The sequence below is a fragment of the Boleophthalmus pectinirostris genome, unplaced genomic scaffold (assembly GCF_026225935.1).
Source record: "Boleophthalmus pectinirostris isolate CB_2022bp ecotype Guang Dong unplaced genomic scaffold, ASM2622593v1 HiC_scaffold_2, whole genome shotgun sequence".
In the NCBI taxonomy this organism is placed as follows: Eukaryota; Metazoa; Chordata; class Actinopteri; order Gobiiformes; family Gobiidae; genus Boleophthalmus; species Boleophthalmus pectinirostris.
The window spans coordinates 29,310,396-29,327,699 of record NW_026571152.1 but is presented as its reverse complement, the minus strand read 5'-3'; the positions used below and the strand labels follow the sequence as shown (position 1 = coordinate 29,327,699).

General features: G+C 39.4%; 1 protein-coding gene across 1 annotated transcript in view; it reads right to left on the bottom strand.

The window, feature by feature from the left end:
* The window catches only part of tmtc2b (transmembrane O-mannosyltransferase targeting cadherins 2b), a 133,368-nt gene extending 118,388 nt beyond the window's left edge, over window positions 1-14,980 (bottom strand). Inside the window, exon 1 of the mRNA XM_020935197.2 lies at window positions 14,576-14,980. Coding sequence (XP_020790856.1) covers window positions 14,576-14,658 — 83 coding nt within the window. The 5' untranslated portion in view covers window positions 14,659-14,980. The remainder of the gene's footprint in view (window positions 1-14,575) is intronic.
* Between the last annotated feature and the right edge of the window lie 2,324 nt (window positions 14,981-17,304).

The following is a 17,304-nucleotide window of genomic DNA, read 5'->3' as shown; positions in this document are numbered from 1 at the left end:
GAACCGTCACAGCCCCATCAGTCTGACTCATGTGATGTTATTCATTATGACAGAGAAAGAGAGAGGCTACAGAGCTGGACGTGCACGTGAAACCCAATACAACACAAGCTGTTCAGCGTCTGCAGAGATGTCAGCCTGTCTGCAGCACCAGCCATGACAAGGTACATTAGCTGCATTGTTTGATTGGACTCCCCAGTGCCTCCTATTAGCACTGGCCAGCTACGTGAAATATATTCAGGAGAGTCATTGATTTTTTTTTTTTTTTTTTTCCCTATTTTCAGTCTAGGTTACTCAGATAGTAAATTGGATGTCCAAAACCCCCTTTGTAATTTGTTGAATCTGATATAGACAGATACTTTATTGGTCCCAAGGGAAATTCAGGTTTGGCTGCAGCATCATACTGCGCTTCTCAGTCGTGTGTCAAGAAAATGAAGGGGAAAAAAAATAAATTGGCTCTAACTGTTCAAAATGGGTGTAATTCCTGTCATTTTTACTGATAAAATGCCCCATTTTAATACGAGAACAGTACATGATGTGCAATACAGAAAAAAACATTTCAAACTGCTGCTATCTGATGAACCCATTGTCATGTCAATCACTATTTCATCTTTGCACTGTTTTTCCTTACTACTCTGGAGTAAAACTGAGATATATTTGTATTATTCCTATATTTGTATGTTTAAATTTTACTTGTACATATACATTGAAATAATTTTGCTTATTGACATCAGTCTCTTGCTATTTTTACCACTTATTTTGAATTTATATATATATATCACCATTTATATTCTTGCTCTTTGCATTATATTGTTACATGTGAGCTACTGTGTCCAAATAATTTTCTTTGTGGATCAATAAAGTTTGCCAGAGTCTCTAAATTTAAGATTTTTCCTATTCATCTGCAGTGTCTCACCTTAACTGGAGTTGAATAAATACAGCCTGTAAAAATGATCATCTTGCACCAAATACTGTTGCAAAAATGGGCTCTACACTACACTACAGCATGATGTTTTCAATTACTTGTTTATGAAGGTAGCAAAAGTCTTTGAGAACCATGTATTTTACCATAACTAGTCATCTTTAATAGTTTTGAAGGGACCAGTTTATATGCAACATTCCCTTATTGATTGATTTATTATGATTGTATCTTAGGTGCACCTTAGCAACGATGGAAAACAGAAGTCAAGGCGCTGCACTTGAAGATATCTAGTTTCCTTCTCTCAAATCCCACACAGGCCTTTAGCACAGAGCCCCTCCGGGTGAGATTACAGCCTGGATCTCATTCAGCTCCTGCCCTGCGCTGCGCTGTGACTGTGGCTGCCTGATGGAAGGTCTTGGCAAGCGTTGCGTTCAAGTGCGCTGGGTATTTTCTTAATTTAAGCTCCTATAAGAACCTGGGCTAGACTCTGGGCACTGGTTGTAATAAACTGTGGTGTTCCAGAGGGTGGCATACGGCTTTTTGCTGAGCACTGAAACCAGGTAATGAATTCCCAAGGCGCCGTGGTAACAATTAAGGAAGACATGGCTGCCCTTTGCTGTTCTCCTAAAAGTAAAAGAGAGTATGCTACCTATTATCAGGAGCTTGAGAGTAACTGCAGATGATTTTTGCATACTAAACTGAAGTAAGCTGAAACTGTTTAGGCACCACAGTGACAATTAAAGCTGCCTTACGTAACTGTTTAGTTGAGGGTCTGTCACCTGCTTGTTTTTATGGAGAAGTCACTGCTCTGCTTTGAATGGTCCACAGTATGACAATAGGCAGCACTACCTTACATTTATGCTAGGGCCCGACTGATATTTTTGGCAGATATGGGCACTTGGAGATATATCAGCTTAAATCTTGCTGATATGGGGTGATAGTCCACGTGGGCATGATATACCTCGCTATGAAGCTTAAACTCTCTATATTATGTCCATTTAATCCAATTTAAAGACAGATAAATGTCCTAATATGTAGTGCCGCAACAGTACTTATCTGCGGAGTAATTGTATGTGTCTGTGACGCCGTACTGCCCCTGAACACACCACCAGAATCACCTGACTATAGTGTCCATATACACTTCACTGGACCTGCATTGATATGTAAATGAGCCGTGAATAGAGGTGTGAATGATCTGCATTTACGCATATTGATATGTAAATGAGCCGTGAATAGAGGTGTGAATGATCTGCATTTACGCATATAAATAATTACCGTGGCACACACACATTTTCCACTAAAGGCTTATAGCATGTATATAGTAGCCTTATAGTAGTTTATTTACTTTGTTTACAGGCTAGAATGTCATGCAAAATGCCATTAGGCCAACCTACTGTCTTTAAATATGGCTGTAAAGAGGCAGAATAACAATAAATGTAGCCTAAATAAACCCAATTTAAAATCCAGTAGAGCCTTAGTTTTATAATCAATTGAAAATTTACTGTGAATTTTTGCATCACTCAAAATATTGGCTTTTATATCGGCTATCAACAGCTCCAACTACCATTTTATCGGTGTCATATCCTCCGCAAAAAAATCCATATCAGTCTGACCCTAATTTATTCAGTTACATTTGGTTTTAAAGCTCAAAAATAAGTAGAAAAACAGGCATTCTGACTCTGGGCAGGGTTGTCTCTCCACAGATCTGACCTTTAACTCGGTTTGGTTTGGTCTCCATGAAGACAGAAAGGTTTAATACAATACTGCGGCAAAGCAATAACATCTCTATGGAGAAAAGCCTTTGACAAACCCTCCACCTTTAAGGAAGACATGACTGCCCTTTGCTGTTCTTCTAAATGTCAGGGAGGGAGAATGCTACCTACTACCCGAAGCTGGAGAGTAAGTGTTTTTAACCCAGAAAATTATTAACTGCAGATTATTTTTGCATCCTGAAGTTTAGTTGCATCAGCAGAATACTAGAAAACAATGCACAACTGTGGTCATTTCCAATTTCCTTTCTGCCCCTGAAGTGTACATGAATGCCCTATCCCCCATCCTGAGAGTCCTATCCAGTGTCCTAGAGGAAGTGTCCAGCAGCAGGATAAAAAACACAAGGAACAGACGTTTGTTGGTATCCCACGGTTACAGGCCAGAGGGGGGCATAGACTTTACAAAACTTCTTTAGCATCAACTGACGCACCTAACTACGTTTCTGAAATACAAGATACAGTAATTATATTTGAAAACTACTAAACTACTGAACTGAAAACGCTGAAACTGCAACAATAACAAAGCCTGAGAAATGATCACACAAGCTTGGGAGGAAATGAGGCCAAACATGACAGCGAATATAACGAAACACAGACATAATCATTTACTAATTTACCTTTGTGTATGTTGGAGAAAAGGCTGGAAAGTTTTGATTTATGCAGTAAGTCTAGAAAACAGGAGGTATGTGTCAGCAAAGAAAAAAAAACAACAACAACATTGATTTGGACTTTATGAATGAAGGTGGATGTCTGCTGGCTTTAAAGATGCACTGTGTAACTTCACTGGTGTCCACAACCTGCTTGTCTCCATGGAGATAATACTGTTTTGCATAGATTATTCCACAGTATGGAAATAAACTTTGTAAACGCAATGGAGACAGGTTAATGATCAGCTCTATGGAGAAGCAAGCCTGGACATGGCAGATATGTTTAATGCTATACTGTGGAACATTCCAAGCAAAGAAATAATAAATCCAAGGAGACAAGCAAATAGCAGACCCTTCATCTTTAAAGTTACTCAGTGCACCTTTAAGCAGTGGGTATATACAGTATAAATTTTAGGTTTTAGAATAAATCAGTAAAGAGATTGCAGGTTGCTGAAAATATTCTTTCTAAAAGTGTCAAAAAAGTAAAAAAAAAAAAAAAAAAAAAAAAGTATCTGGCATATGCTAAGTATATGCCTTATGGCTGAATAGAATAATTACAGCTCTAATTGCTGAGACTAAAATATGGCACTCGTTATGTAAATTTGGCAGGAGTTAATGGCTGGAGTCCACAATCTCTGTAACTTGTCACACTACATTTCCCACGTGTCATGACTGGCAGCTTTACATCTATACCACACAAAAAGGTTTGCATATTCAGAAAAACAGAACGAGGCTTGTGTTCTGAATCCTCAACCGTATGATGATGGTGTAACTTCCTTAGACCAGTCAGAGCATGGGAACAGATAATTAAGTCTGGCAGTTTTGGTACACATCAACTGTGTATTCTTAAAGTGAACTTTGTGATCATAGTTGTAAACAAGCCAGAACACAGGGCTCTTGATTCCCTTGTGTGGCTGCTCAAATGGCGTCCTTCAGTGGGAGAACAGAGGGACCACACAGCGTCTCCCACACAATGGACACAGCCAATGACCTCGGAGCGGCCATCTTGTGTCATAACCGACTGAGACGGAGAGCTAACAGCTCACAGTTCATAACAATCTCCTGTTCTTGAATGTTAGGATCAGGGCTCATATCCTGGTAAAGTCTCTGCTTACACATGGTGCCCCCTCCATCCACAGACCTGTTAATCCCATTAACATGAAGAGGGCCCAGAGCTGCAGAGTGGCCACAGATTAAGGCCCATCAGACAGTATCAGCCACCAAATCCAACCCCTTGTCTAGACTCATTCACTACTGAGCCCCAAAGAGTCAAAGAATCTGATACCATAACATAAACATAAGTCAAATCCACATACATATATGCACATTACCTTATTATGTTGTGTTTGAGATTTGTAGCAGAATTAACAAATCCTATTACATATTACAGTATGATTCTAAACAACAAGTTGCTTATTGTAAATATATTATAATATTGGGAGCCGAAACCTTGTATTGTCTATGGAGTTGTTTTGCCTCTACACCAGAACACTTATAGTGCACTATTAAAACAGTATTATTAGCCATAACTTAAATGAATTACCGTAGAATCCAATGCTGATGGTGTATTAGCCTGAACCATAATGCTACATGCATCAGTGCACTTTACTCAGGCTATGACCATATTATTTAAGTATTAAGAGATAATCTTTTGGCGTTTAATTAAAAAGCCAAACTGAGTACTTACATAAAGCAATGTGTTTAATGTGTCAGTCCAGCAGCCTGTTGTAGTAACCCATATCTAAACTGTAGGCTGCATATGGCCCTCTCCCACTGCACTGCACCGGCCTGTAGTGATTACAGAACATCACAGACTGATTAATGCAGCTTTAGCAGTTTTGTCTTGACCTGGTCACAGCACTGGGCTCTTTCCTCCACTCCCCGTGTGGAGAATGCACATTCACAGCCCTCAGTGCAGTAAAGGGCAGAGGCTGACTGCAGCGTATCACAAATGACAATCAGAGCTATAAGCCGACCCCCGGAGTGAACAAGAGCCACAACATGTAGCCCTCTGATTCAGTTTCACTAAAGACGGACAGCTCCAAAAATCAAGGGGAATCTGGGAGCTCCACGCTGCCTGATCAAGTCCATATCAGGTCATGGGAGCATTCCTCAGGTATTTAGGTCTGATATATGGAGCGTGTATCAAAGGAGTCTAGACAACATCTGGGTCTGAACCTGCTGCAGAGAAGGTCAGAGGCAGAACATGTGCAGGTGTACTGTATGAACTCACATAAAAAGTGATACATATTTTAACTACTTAACTATTATCATGGAGTATGGCTATAGGGCTTCCTCTTGTTGTTAAATGTTCCCCTCAAAAATGTAATTGCCCCTTGTTATTATGAATCTGCAATTCCAGGTCTGAAATTATCCAAATTATTTTACTGAGATTGTATGAAGTTTAAAAACACAGTGGGGCACTTCCTGTATTACCACATGACAACACAAGGTGGAACAGTGTTTTCTGTTTGAGGGCCTGTTTACACGAGAATGCTTGCGGGTAAAAACAACAAAATATTTTATCAGAAGTGCCTTTCGTTTAGACGGTGACAGCGTTTTGGGGCTCAAAAACACAAAACTTTGCCATAACATTTCTGTCTGCACTGCCCAAGACGCAAAACCCTGGTCAGGTGGTGTACGCGTTTACATCACATACATACAGTACACAGAAACAAACATGTCAGATGGCATGCACACTCAATCAAATTCCACACACTTTTGCACCACCATATGGAGGCAGAGTTCCTCCTGAAAACGCTTGTCTAAATAAAATGTGAAGATGCAAAGCCACTTTTGCGTCTTCTGTTCAGACCGTCATCATCTAAATGTAGCCTGAGAGAAGAACTCATCCTAAATATGCAGTGTTTGTGTGTTAAACATGTGTGAGTGAAACAAAACAAAACTCCAGCATGTTTGTGATGAGGAAACATTATAAAAGTTCTGAAAACAGCATAATATGGGCTCTGAATTGCTATTGTGAAACTACAATTTCCCATTATCTGAATTTACTACTGAAAGTAAAGAATAGGCCCCTGTTTTCTTAGAGGAATCCTTTTGTTATTGGTTCATTAAAGTGTTACGCATACAGTTATACAAGATTGAGCTTTTGCTTATTATAGTTTAAGATAGGATACAGTTCCCCATATCAGAACATCAAAGCACCAGCTACCTTCCATTCAAGGCCTCAAAGACAAGCCCATAAACCTACTGACCAAAAATGGATCACGAAAAAGTAGGTTCACTCTGGGATATCGTGGAGTCCAGGCTTTTGTTTTTCAGAAGGAACATTTTCAATATCATGGGTATGAAGGACAACCAATAAACTGCAGATTTGCTTCCTTAACTTTAACCATAGGGATTCCAACACAAAAGACCAAAAGTCCAGGAGGTGAAATTCAATAAGCAGCATAATGAAGTCTTAGATAAGGGTCCAAAAACAGCAGGGAGAAGACAGCAGAATGTCAGCTGTTTTCTATTGACCCAAATATGAACCAAACCCTTGCAAAACTCTACTGTCTCATCATTCAAGGGCCTGTCTTCCAAATTGTGGGGAGAGTGAAAATACAAACTTGCTTACAAATTTGTGGTTGTTCATTAGACTTATCATTCCAGGGCACTTAAGCTAAAATGGTAGCAGTAAGTGGTTGAAACTTATCTTTTAGAGCAATTATATGATAGCACACAAACTGAATAAAGCACGCACACTCAAAGCTTTGGGAATAGCATCAAATTGGCACCGGGCATATGGAAAATAAGAGCCATTAAAGGTCCTATACTACGCAAAATTGTCTTTTATGAGTTTTAAGCCATGTTAGAATGTTTGGATGTAGCAATAACTGAAATATCATGATATCTTATCGTCAAAAGTCTCACAATAAAATCATGCACTGTCACAATATATCGAATTACAAGGTCCTTTGATTAAAGGCATGGTTTTATAGTAGCAAGTATAGTATCCCATGATTCATTTCAGTGCAGACAACATGAAGATATGTTTTTTACTTGAATTCTTGGGATTATGACAGAAATAATTCACATCAATATCTTGTCAAGGTATTTTAAAACCAAAAAAATGTGTTCCATCTACAATTACATTAGCCTCTTCAAAATATCGTACCGTGAGGTGGATATCGTGATAATATCGCACCATGAGATTTGGATATCGTTACATCCCTATTAGAATGTTGTTACCTCGTCAAAAACATATCTGTAGTGGTGTTTTGTTTCAATCTCACATGTTTGAGTAATCCTTTATCATTAGTCTGTTCACATATCAAGATCAAAACGCTCTGTTCAACCTTGTGATGTCATGAGGCTTCAGTTTTCAAGTGACCTTTTACAATAAGTTCAGTAGAGATTCCTGGGCTGAAATTATCCAAGCGATTCTAGTGACAGTGTGTATTGAGTTTAAAAACACACCGGAGCACTTCCTGTGTTACCAAATGACATCACAAGGTGGAACAGATGTTTTCTGTTTGAGAGAAGAACCTAAGTATGCAGGGTTTGTGTGTGAATGAAACAAAACACAACTCTGAATATGTTTTTGATGAATAAACATTATAACATAGATCAGAAAATAGCAAGACAAGATGAGATGTAACTCCCTTGGTGCATGTGGACAATCAAATCTTCAAATTAAAGCATACAACATTCAATTTAAAAACAATTACTATAACAAATGTACTTTCCGTTAGTCATAAAGCTAGTGGTTGCTAGTGTCACCAGGGTTAAATCTTTGCAAATCTGAGCAAATCATTCAGATCCTCTTTTAAGCGTCTCTTCCTGTCCTGCATACTGGGACTGCTGCTGCTCACTGCTCACCACCAAATGAGACCATCTGGAGGCAGTCTCTGGATGATGAGAGCTGAAGGCCTGGACCACTTCAGGGGGGTTAGTGTTGGAAGGAAAAGTGGTAGAAACATGGAAGGAGAGGCAGAAGAGAAGCTCGGTCTGTAGGAAACCATGTCGTGAGAGTCTCTGCAGGCAGGGCCATAATTACAGGGCACAGGCAGAGACTGGATTTGGGGGAAAAAACACAGATATCCAGACTGTGTAGAAGTTGCCCATGGGCATCTGACAGAACCACGATGATAAAGGTGCACTGTGTAACTTTTCTGGTAGGACGTCCGCCACAAGATTGTTTCCAAGGTTTCACAAAATAGCATTAAACTCATCTATGTTGCATTTATTTAAGTAAAAGTGTTTTACTGCTCGAAAATACATGTGTACCTACAGTGACTGAGTTCACCTCTCCACAGATCTAACCTGTAACTTGACCTGGAGGAATTATGAGTTTGTTTCGGTGGAAATAGAAAAGTTTATTGCCATACTGTGGGACATTCTAGACAAAGCAATAACATTTCCATGAAGACAAGCAGGTGGTGGACCCAGAAAGTTACAGTGCACCTTTAAACAATCCAGGCTTTAGTACAGAGTGTAGCACTGAAAGACACTGTGTCAGGTGTTCATTCTTTACTGATTAGCTGTGGTAAACTCAAATGAAACAGAAAACCCACACCAAAGTTCTTGTAGAGCTGCAAATGCAAGGCTTGCTGTCACAGGCCAAAGATAAATGAAAAACAGAAAAAATATGGGTTCCTAAACATAGCAGGAAGCCATGTTTATGTTTGATTAAAAAATAAATATTTTGGTCCACATTATTAAAAAGGAGCAAACCAAGGACACCCCCAAGAATTAAAAATATTTCAGTGTTTACAGCACTTTTAATTAAAGGGGCACTGTGCTTGTCTCCATAGAGATGTTATTGCTTTGCCATGGTATGACAATAAACAAATATTCATTTAGCATTTATTCATTACGGGTGTTTCTATTGGTCAAAAATACAATAATTCCTTCTGTGAATAGGGGTGACTCTCCACAGATCTGGCCTGTAATATAGGGTGCTTGTCTCCTTTGTGATAGAAGGGTTTAACATATACTGTGAAGCATTCTAGACAAAGCAATACAATTTACATGGAGACAAGCAGGTTGTGGGTCCTCTACTAGAAATGTTACACAGTGCACCTTTAAATAAGTGAATAATCCATTTCTTTACACCTGGAATAAAAGTTTTGATGAATTTTTTTGCAAACTAAATGATGAAATCTGGAGTCAGCACAACCCTCAATGGAAGATTTTAAGAAAAAATACAGATTATTGTAGTTTGAAAATAAGAATAACATGGTATTTTTTTATAAACAGAGTTAGAGGAATAATCAACACCCATTGGGCAGTGTGTGGCTTCTTTGCCTTCATCACACTGAGTCCAACACCAGGCCACATCACCACACGGCGTTCAGCTCCGTTTCCATGACCACAACCGACTGTAGCTAATAAAGCTTTCGTGGCATGCAGTAGTCCCACTGTCTGAGCATCATAAATCATGCACCAGTGCCAGAGGAGAGCCCTGTCCTTCAGCCAGATCTGCTCCTTCACACTCCTCACCTCCAACTGCAGCTCACACTCACGAGGCCTGAGAAATGATGTGGGACCTGTGCTTCCCATTCATCACACTCTGACAAGGAACAATAATCCACTAAACCGGTGAAGAAGGTGGAGCTGACATGGGCTTGGCTACAGGACTGTCTTGTTTTCAACTGGAAAATCTCATAGCTGTTGACAGACGTGGTAAGTTACATTCTGTATATTGGAATAATGGTGTCTGAAAGTATTTTTGATAATTCAGTTGAATTCTTTTCGCTACTTATATAGCACATTTAAAACAACTTCAGCTGACCAAAGTGCTTCACATAAAGGTCATTCCACGCCAAAGATCCGTGATAAACCAAAAGCATGTGTAAAAGTCCATATTCTAAAAGTACATTTGCCAAATTTTAACCCTTGAAAATTTGAAAGACCTACCTTAAATAGTTTTTTAGATACAGCAATCTGAAAGTGGCTCCTCGGAAAACTGCTCAAAGAAGGTCAGGGGGTAGTTGACAAAATATTTTTTATGACAAATCTATAAGGAGCTGAGAGCGAAAATTTGGGACTTTCCTAAGTTTGTGAACCTCCTAGAATTTTTTCAGTCAAATCTGAGATGGTCGAGCGGGGGCATTTGGAGATTTGGCGTGGAATGACCCATAAAAGTCAACAAAAACAGAAAGAAACAGATACATAGACAACACAATATATGGGAAAATCACTAAGCATTATTTTTTAAAACAGCACCAATCAAAAATGAAGTTATTGTACCAAAACTTTACTTTGAAAACAATCTTCTTCAGGTTTGGAGTATGTTAAAATTTGGCCATTGTCATACTGAAATATCATACTGTACACTGTCATACTGAATAATCAATCAAAATCACAATTTAAGTTGGAGCTATTATCAGATCACAAACGAGATAATACAATGTCCTTTGCAGAGAAGAAAATATATTGTTTTATTGTCTTTTTATTGAAAAATCTTGCTGTATTTGTTGTTTAGTCTGGAAATAGATTCTTGTATTAAGGGAAATACAAGGGAAGCATCCAAATAATTTCCCTTGTGGATCAATAAAGTTTGTCTAAGTCTAAGTCACTACATTTCAGTTTTTCAAATGTTAATGCTCCTGTAGTTGTTTCCAATGTGGACTCTGAACAGCACTTTTTACACCTAGCCAGCCCTAGCACACACCTACTTCACACGTCTCTCCAAAGCTCCTGGCCACTCAGAGTTTATTGGAGTGTATTTCTTATCAGACATTTCTCTCTGTGCTTCCATAGGCTCTAACTGTGCATTAGACCAGAGCAGAGATATGAAATATATGAAGCATGATCCCATTCTCCAGCGCAGGTGTCAGAGCTGTGTGTGCTCTGATGATGAGTGCGACCAGGGGAGCAAAGGAAACTCTCCCCAGGGCCATACAGCTGCTTTAACATGTGAGGGGTCTTTATGAAGGGAGGGGCAGAGACGGACTCTGAGCTGTAACAGTGTTTAGTACAGTGCTTTTTACAGGCTTGGGGATAACATTTTCACAATAAACACTGGCGTTTTATCTTTGTGGACACAGGACAGACTCGTTTGATATGAATGTAAACAGAGAAGGTCACTGTTTAACTAACGGAGATGATAAGCCTGAAGGTTAGACACACATTTGCTACATAGAAGGTAATGTTCTTTGCCTATTTCAGTAATGGTGCACACTCACTGCAATATTGCTTCATTTCAGTCAAGATTTTCAGTCAAGTGTGCTTCCTAACAGAATTCTCAATTTATACAGGCATTCATCAACAATAAATGGTAAGATATGTGCGTTTATTACTCCCAAAAATGACTATTTGTTCTCAGGGGGACCATTGGTACACTGTTTGTGGTGAGAAAAGGTCAGATCCACTGATAAACTAAAATCCTTGCTAGTCTCACGATGATGCATTCACGCAATTACTTTTTTCATCTTGGCAGAAACTTCCCCACAACCCTGTCCCATTAGCGTTAACACTGCACACACTGCCACGGCATTAGCAAGTTAAATGAGTCCATACTCTCGCAACTTTTCCAAATTATACATTTCTCTCGTTCCTCTCCCCGGGTGAAGCCCTGGGGGACAGGAGACAGCCGCTAATTACAAGCCTGCACCAAACATGCAGTGGTAAAGAGAGATAAGGCTGAATGACAAACTGGGGGCAATTACCAAAATCATGTTTGGATCCTGAAGATGTCACGAGCGTGTGCAGGCTTGCTCTTAAAGTGATAAATTACGTGTTAACAATTGTTTGGCATAGTATCTTTCACTGGAACTGAGATCCTCTGTTGGCTGAGCTGTCTCTCCTCCCTGACAGCTTTATGGACAAACCCCACCATGTTTGGGAGGAACAGATTCAAGGAGCTACAGCAGGGCAACCATCCAGCTCAATAAAAGCATCAGAGCTCAGGAAGCAAGAGGAGAAGGAAGTGTTGTATACATAGTCGAAAGGAACTAGGCAACCACGATGTGTGAATTTGTTGTTGAGTTACGAGAGGGAAGCCAAAAAAACTAAGGTAACATTAAAAGAAACTTGTTTCTGACTATTTCTTTGACGATAACAAATTTTGAAGTGTAATATTAGACTTAGACAAACATTATTGAGCCACAAGGGAAATTATTTGGACACAGTAGCTCACACGACACAATATATTATAATAACAAAGAGTAAAAATATAAATGCAATCATAAATTCTAAAAAATAAGAAGCAAAAATAGCAAGAGACCGGTGTCATATAATGCTGAAGTAAATACAGACGATATTGAAACCAAACCATAAATTGTTCTAAATTTACAATATTGTTAAAAAATATGAGCTGCAATAAATAAATAACACAACGCAACACTTAAGAAGTTAGTTTGCGTCTATAATGAGTCACAGAAGTTCATCACAATACATCACTCAACACTCAACAAAACTCTTCCCACTTGTGCAAAGAAAAAGTCCCCACGATAAATACTGACCCTCAAAAATGATTGCTCCATCTGTTCTGTATTGAGCGATAAGTTGATACGGTATTTATTGTGACAGCCCTATTTCTGACTTTGCCTACGCCTTTACGACGGAGAAAACTGACATCCGCCTGTGAAGTAATGATTGCTGTAAAGAAAATATATAGTGACATTTATGTTATAAATAAAAATACAGGAATGTTTTGTGCTTTTGTGCAATACATCGAGATGGAAATGCTGTCAGTTTTAATAATAAATGATACGGCAGAGAGCCATTTTAACAGAGATGTCAACTGTTTTTTATCTTCACTGTATTATTTATTTGTTTTTTTTTTTACTCAATTTTAACTGTTTTTACTCTTTTAATATTGATTCTGTAAAGGATCGTTGAGTGTCCTGAAAATATATATATAAATAAAATGTATTATTATGATTATTAACAGCCATTGTGGCAGTAAACGCATGTGGTTTAGAGTAGTGTTGCTCGATTATGGAAAAAAATCATTATCAGGATTATTTTGGTCAATATTGAAATCACGATTATTCAAATGATTATTTTTTTGTTACATGAACATTTCTCTCTCAAAAAACCCACTTTGTTATTGATGATTTACGCAAAACTATCAAATTGAAAATAAATATAGGCTACAAATATGAACCTTAGAGCAGTTTTGCGACGTATAAAATGAATAAAATGTACTTTGAACATGACATAAGGCATAGAAAAACGTAAATCCAAATTAAACTATATATCCAGCTGTTCTACAATCTCTATATCGCAAAGTACACTTTGTTAAGCTTTATCGTTTCAACTCAATTATAAGAGTTTGGAGATCGTTTGACACACAAATCAAAATCGTGATCAAAATTCAGTTCATTGCACAGTCTTAGTTTAAAGCAGAGTTCAGGGTTTAGAGGAAGCCTTTTATATTTGTATTAAAGCAAAAATGCGATAAGAAAACCACTGCCCAGCCCAGTGTAAACAGTGATACAGAGTTAACAGGGTGACTGCACGCTGAGCCATGTCCAAATACTAGGTCACTCCTTCAGCTACATCAGCCTTACATTAATGATCTATATGGCAGCAGACGGGTGAAGCACTGCCCTGTCTGAACAAACAGTACAGGAGCTGGAGGCAATGACCGCTGCTCCATCCACGATTCTCCAGCCACCTCTGAGCAAACGAGCGCACCACTGTTCTCCAACACAATCTCCGAAGTGTCAGGAGCTATTTTTGAAAGAGAGGAAAAGTTTTCAAAGTTCCACATTACTGAACAGAACAGACGGAGGCCTTTTCACAAGAGTCCACTCCACACACACAGCGCTTTAATGTTCTTCTCCAGAGATCAGCTACTTTATTCCAAAACTTTATGAGAATTCACACTTGGAAAACTCTGTAAAACTGAAAGATCCAAGCACTGAATCTTATTTACAAGTGAATATGAAAACTGGAAAGATGACATCAGACTAAAATCATATCAGCTATATCAAGTAATAAAAGAATGCCACAATAACCTTTTAAATTATGCTACAAAAACATTAAAATTCAACAAATTGTAGTTTATATATCTAAGACTACTTGATAAATTTACAATATGCCTGTACATTATGTTCCTCACAACAATTTTGCTTAGACCAAGAAAGAAATACAGCCCAGAAAAAAGGGTATGCATGCTTTCTGTACAATCCACATTATTGCACTTGAATGAATGAAGCGCGTAACGATCTCTGTTATTATTCACGCTTGGACCCACGGATTTATAGGCGGTTCTGGAGCCACGCTGCCCACTCGAGACGTGAATGTGAATGGGTATGTCGCTCATTCATCCCAGTACGTACCTGTCATCGTAGCAGAAATCAGCGCCCAGTGTGTTGACATACAGGAGCAGAGCCACGGCGCTGCACACCAATTCCGCGTACATCTCTAGAAACTGGAAAACTCCCGAGTAAAAACAAAACTAGCGTTAAATTAAAGAAAAAAAAGCCCGAGCAGCGTTCCCTTTCAGTGGCCGTCTTTGTCAGGATGTGTCCGCGAAAACAAGTCCCCCATCATCCTCCTCGCTGGAGTGCACAAAGTGGATAATCCGTGGAGCGTGCTCGCATTTCTAACCCATGTTGCGGGGAGAGGAGAAGCCGCTCTGTGCAGGGGGCAGGACGCACTCGGGCGAGTCTCGTCCACACGCCGGTTCGTTCGCTGGATGTGTGACAGCGAGACGCACGCCGACCGCCGCTTCCTCACGCAAGCAGCAGATCATCAGCTCTGACGCTCCGCCGCTGCTCGGGGAATGAACGTCGTGATTTGAAGCGACGTCAGGTGTACGTAAGCACGACAAAGCACATCCGGTTTGACTTACAAAATAAGACAAGCTCAAATATTGGGCCCATCCTCTGTGGCTATTTTCACAAAGATAAAATGTAGTTGAATGCAGACTCCGAGAAAAATCCTAGCCCTGTAAGTTTAATACGCCTTATCCAAAAACTATTACTTTAAAATTGAGCTTGTCTATAGGCTATTTATTGTCTAATCTGACTAACTTCCGTTCTGTGTGGTCCCCACTCTCTCAACTTAAAGCTGTTGTGGTCCACGAACGCATGTGGTTTGTACGAGATTCTCTGCGCATGCGCCCTGCCTCTTACTGGCCACTCCGGGATAAATCACACTACATGATGCAAGGAGCCGATGATGGGGCCACTTCCTCGCACCAACAACAGTTCAAGTCATGATGTGGAAGTGCGTGGAGACTGAAGTGAAGTAGGTCTTTTTTTTGTGCTCACACAGCTGAACGCTCTCACTCTGAGCTTTAACCAGTCACCCTAATCAGACTGTTTTTAATTAGAAAGTGAATTCCACAGCTCATTTGCAGAAAGTAATTCTGAGAAGGTAATATGCTTAGTGTAGATCTATAATATATAAACTGCCCTAGATTAAATAAGATATGCAAATTGAATCAAAGAAGAAAAAGACTCCCTGCACAATGGATAGAGGACCCTTCGTGCGTATTGATCATTCTGTTCAGACCCATCTGTCAAGCCTGAAATCAGAGAGTTCTTTTATGGAACAACGTCAGGGTGATGTCACACATCTGGAAAATCAACAAGAGCGGCTCTATTCATTCACTTTACTTAAACCCTTTGCACGGAGTTCCAGAGTTTGAGTGCCAAAAGCTCTGGTGAATTTATGGTAAACGCCAAAGCTCTTTCTGCCGCAGTTAGCACGCAGTGAAAACCAGAGGCAAGACACTGCTGGTGACTAGGGAAATTTAAGCTAACTTAAATAAATCTATGAACTGATTCAGTTGTTCCAGATGAAAGTTTGAAAGAAGTCCCTCCCTTGCCCAACCTGATGCTGAAAAACTGACCCATGCCTTTATCTCCTCTAGACTGATCACTGCAAAATGATCACTGCACAATGATCTCTGCAAAACCTTTAAAAAATGTTCCCTGTGTCTTGCCTTAAGAAGAACCACAAAATTACATTTAAATGAATTTATGTTTTAATAACATATAAAGGGGCGTCTCTATTGGTTGATAAACAATACCTGATAGAGAATATTTCTAAACAGCCCAAATCTAAACTAGTTATTTTACCCCCAAGTGACAGAAGTCAGAAGACCTCCCTGTCTGTGCCGTGACAGTTTTGGCAAATGACAGGGTCCCTGCTCTGGATAATTACATGTTCTGGCCTAAAATCACCAGGACATGGAACATTTGTGAGTGTGGTGGTGACAGGATTAATGTTGAAGACAGGCTCACTTAAGTCTGGCTTCGTAAGAAACCGCAGCTCTTCATTCTCCTAAAACCATGGAAACCTAGAATCACCAGATAAATATAGATAGATAAATTTGTAAATGAGTGAACAAAACAGATGTGATTCTCTGTCATTGGTGGTGGTTCGTTTAGACATAGGATCCATAAAAAGAATATTAACACTCATTTGGGAAAACTTGAGGTGATTAGTCATTATTAGAATATTCATGTCCTGGCAGCTTACACAGCAGCGCACCGTCTTCACTAAATGACTTTACTACACATTAGAGCTCCCAGTGGAATCTGAAGGGGCCAAAATACCCATTATGCAACAGCAACATATTGTCACTAATAACATTTGGCTAATTTTATATTATGTATGTGAATGATTAAAATAGCAGCACTGTGGCTGATAAGCACTGCACTGATGATTTGATTCTCAATTTATGTTATGAGGATTATGTTCAAAGTTTACATGTTTAACACATCAAGGAGCATTCTAGCCAGACTGGTGCCACCTAGTGCCTCTGCTCAATTTCATTTCTCTCCAGCAACTAGGTCAGGAATCGGAATACACATACAAAAACCCTGGAAGTCTGAGTCCCGGCACCAGCCAATCAGCGAAGAGCCATACATTCTGTGTTGGTAACGATTCCCGAGATCAAGGACTTAAATTCATTAAGAGAATGTTTGGTGAATTTTATCAAGAGGAAAGATGTTATTGGCCTTCTTCCTACAGGATTTGCTCATTAGCGGCGCATTACATACGTCACGACCAAATAGCAGCGATTGGTTAAATTAAAAACATACCTGCCTACCGT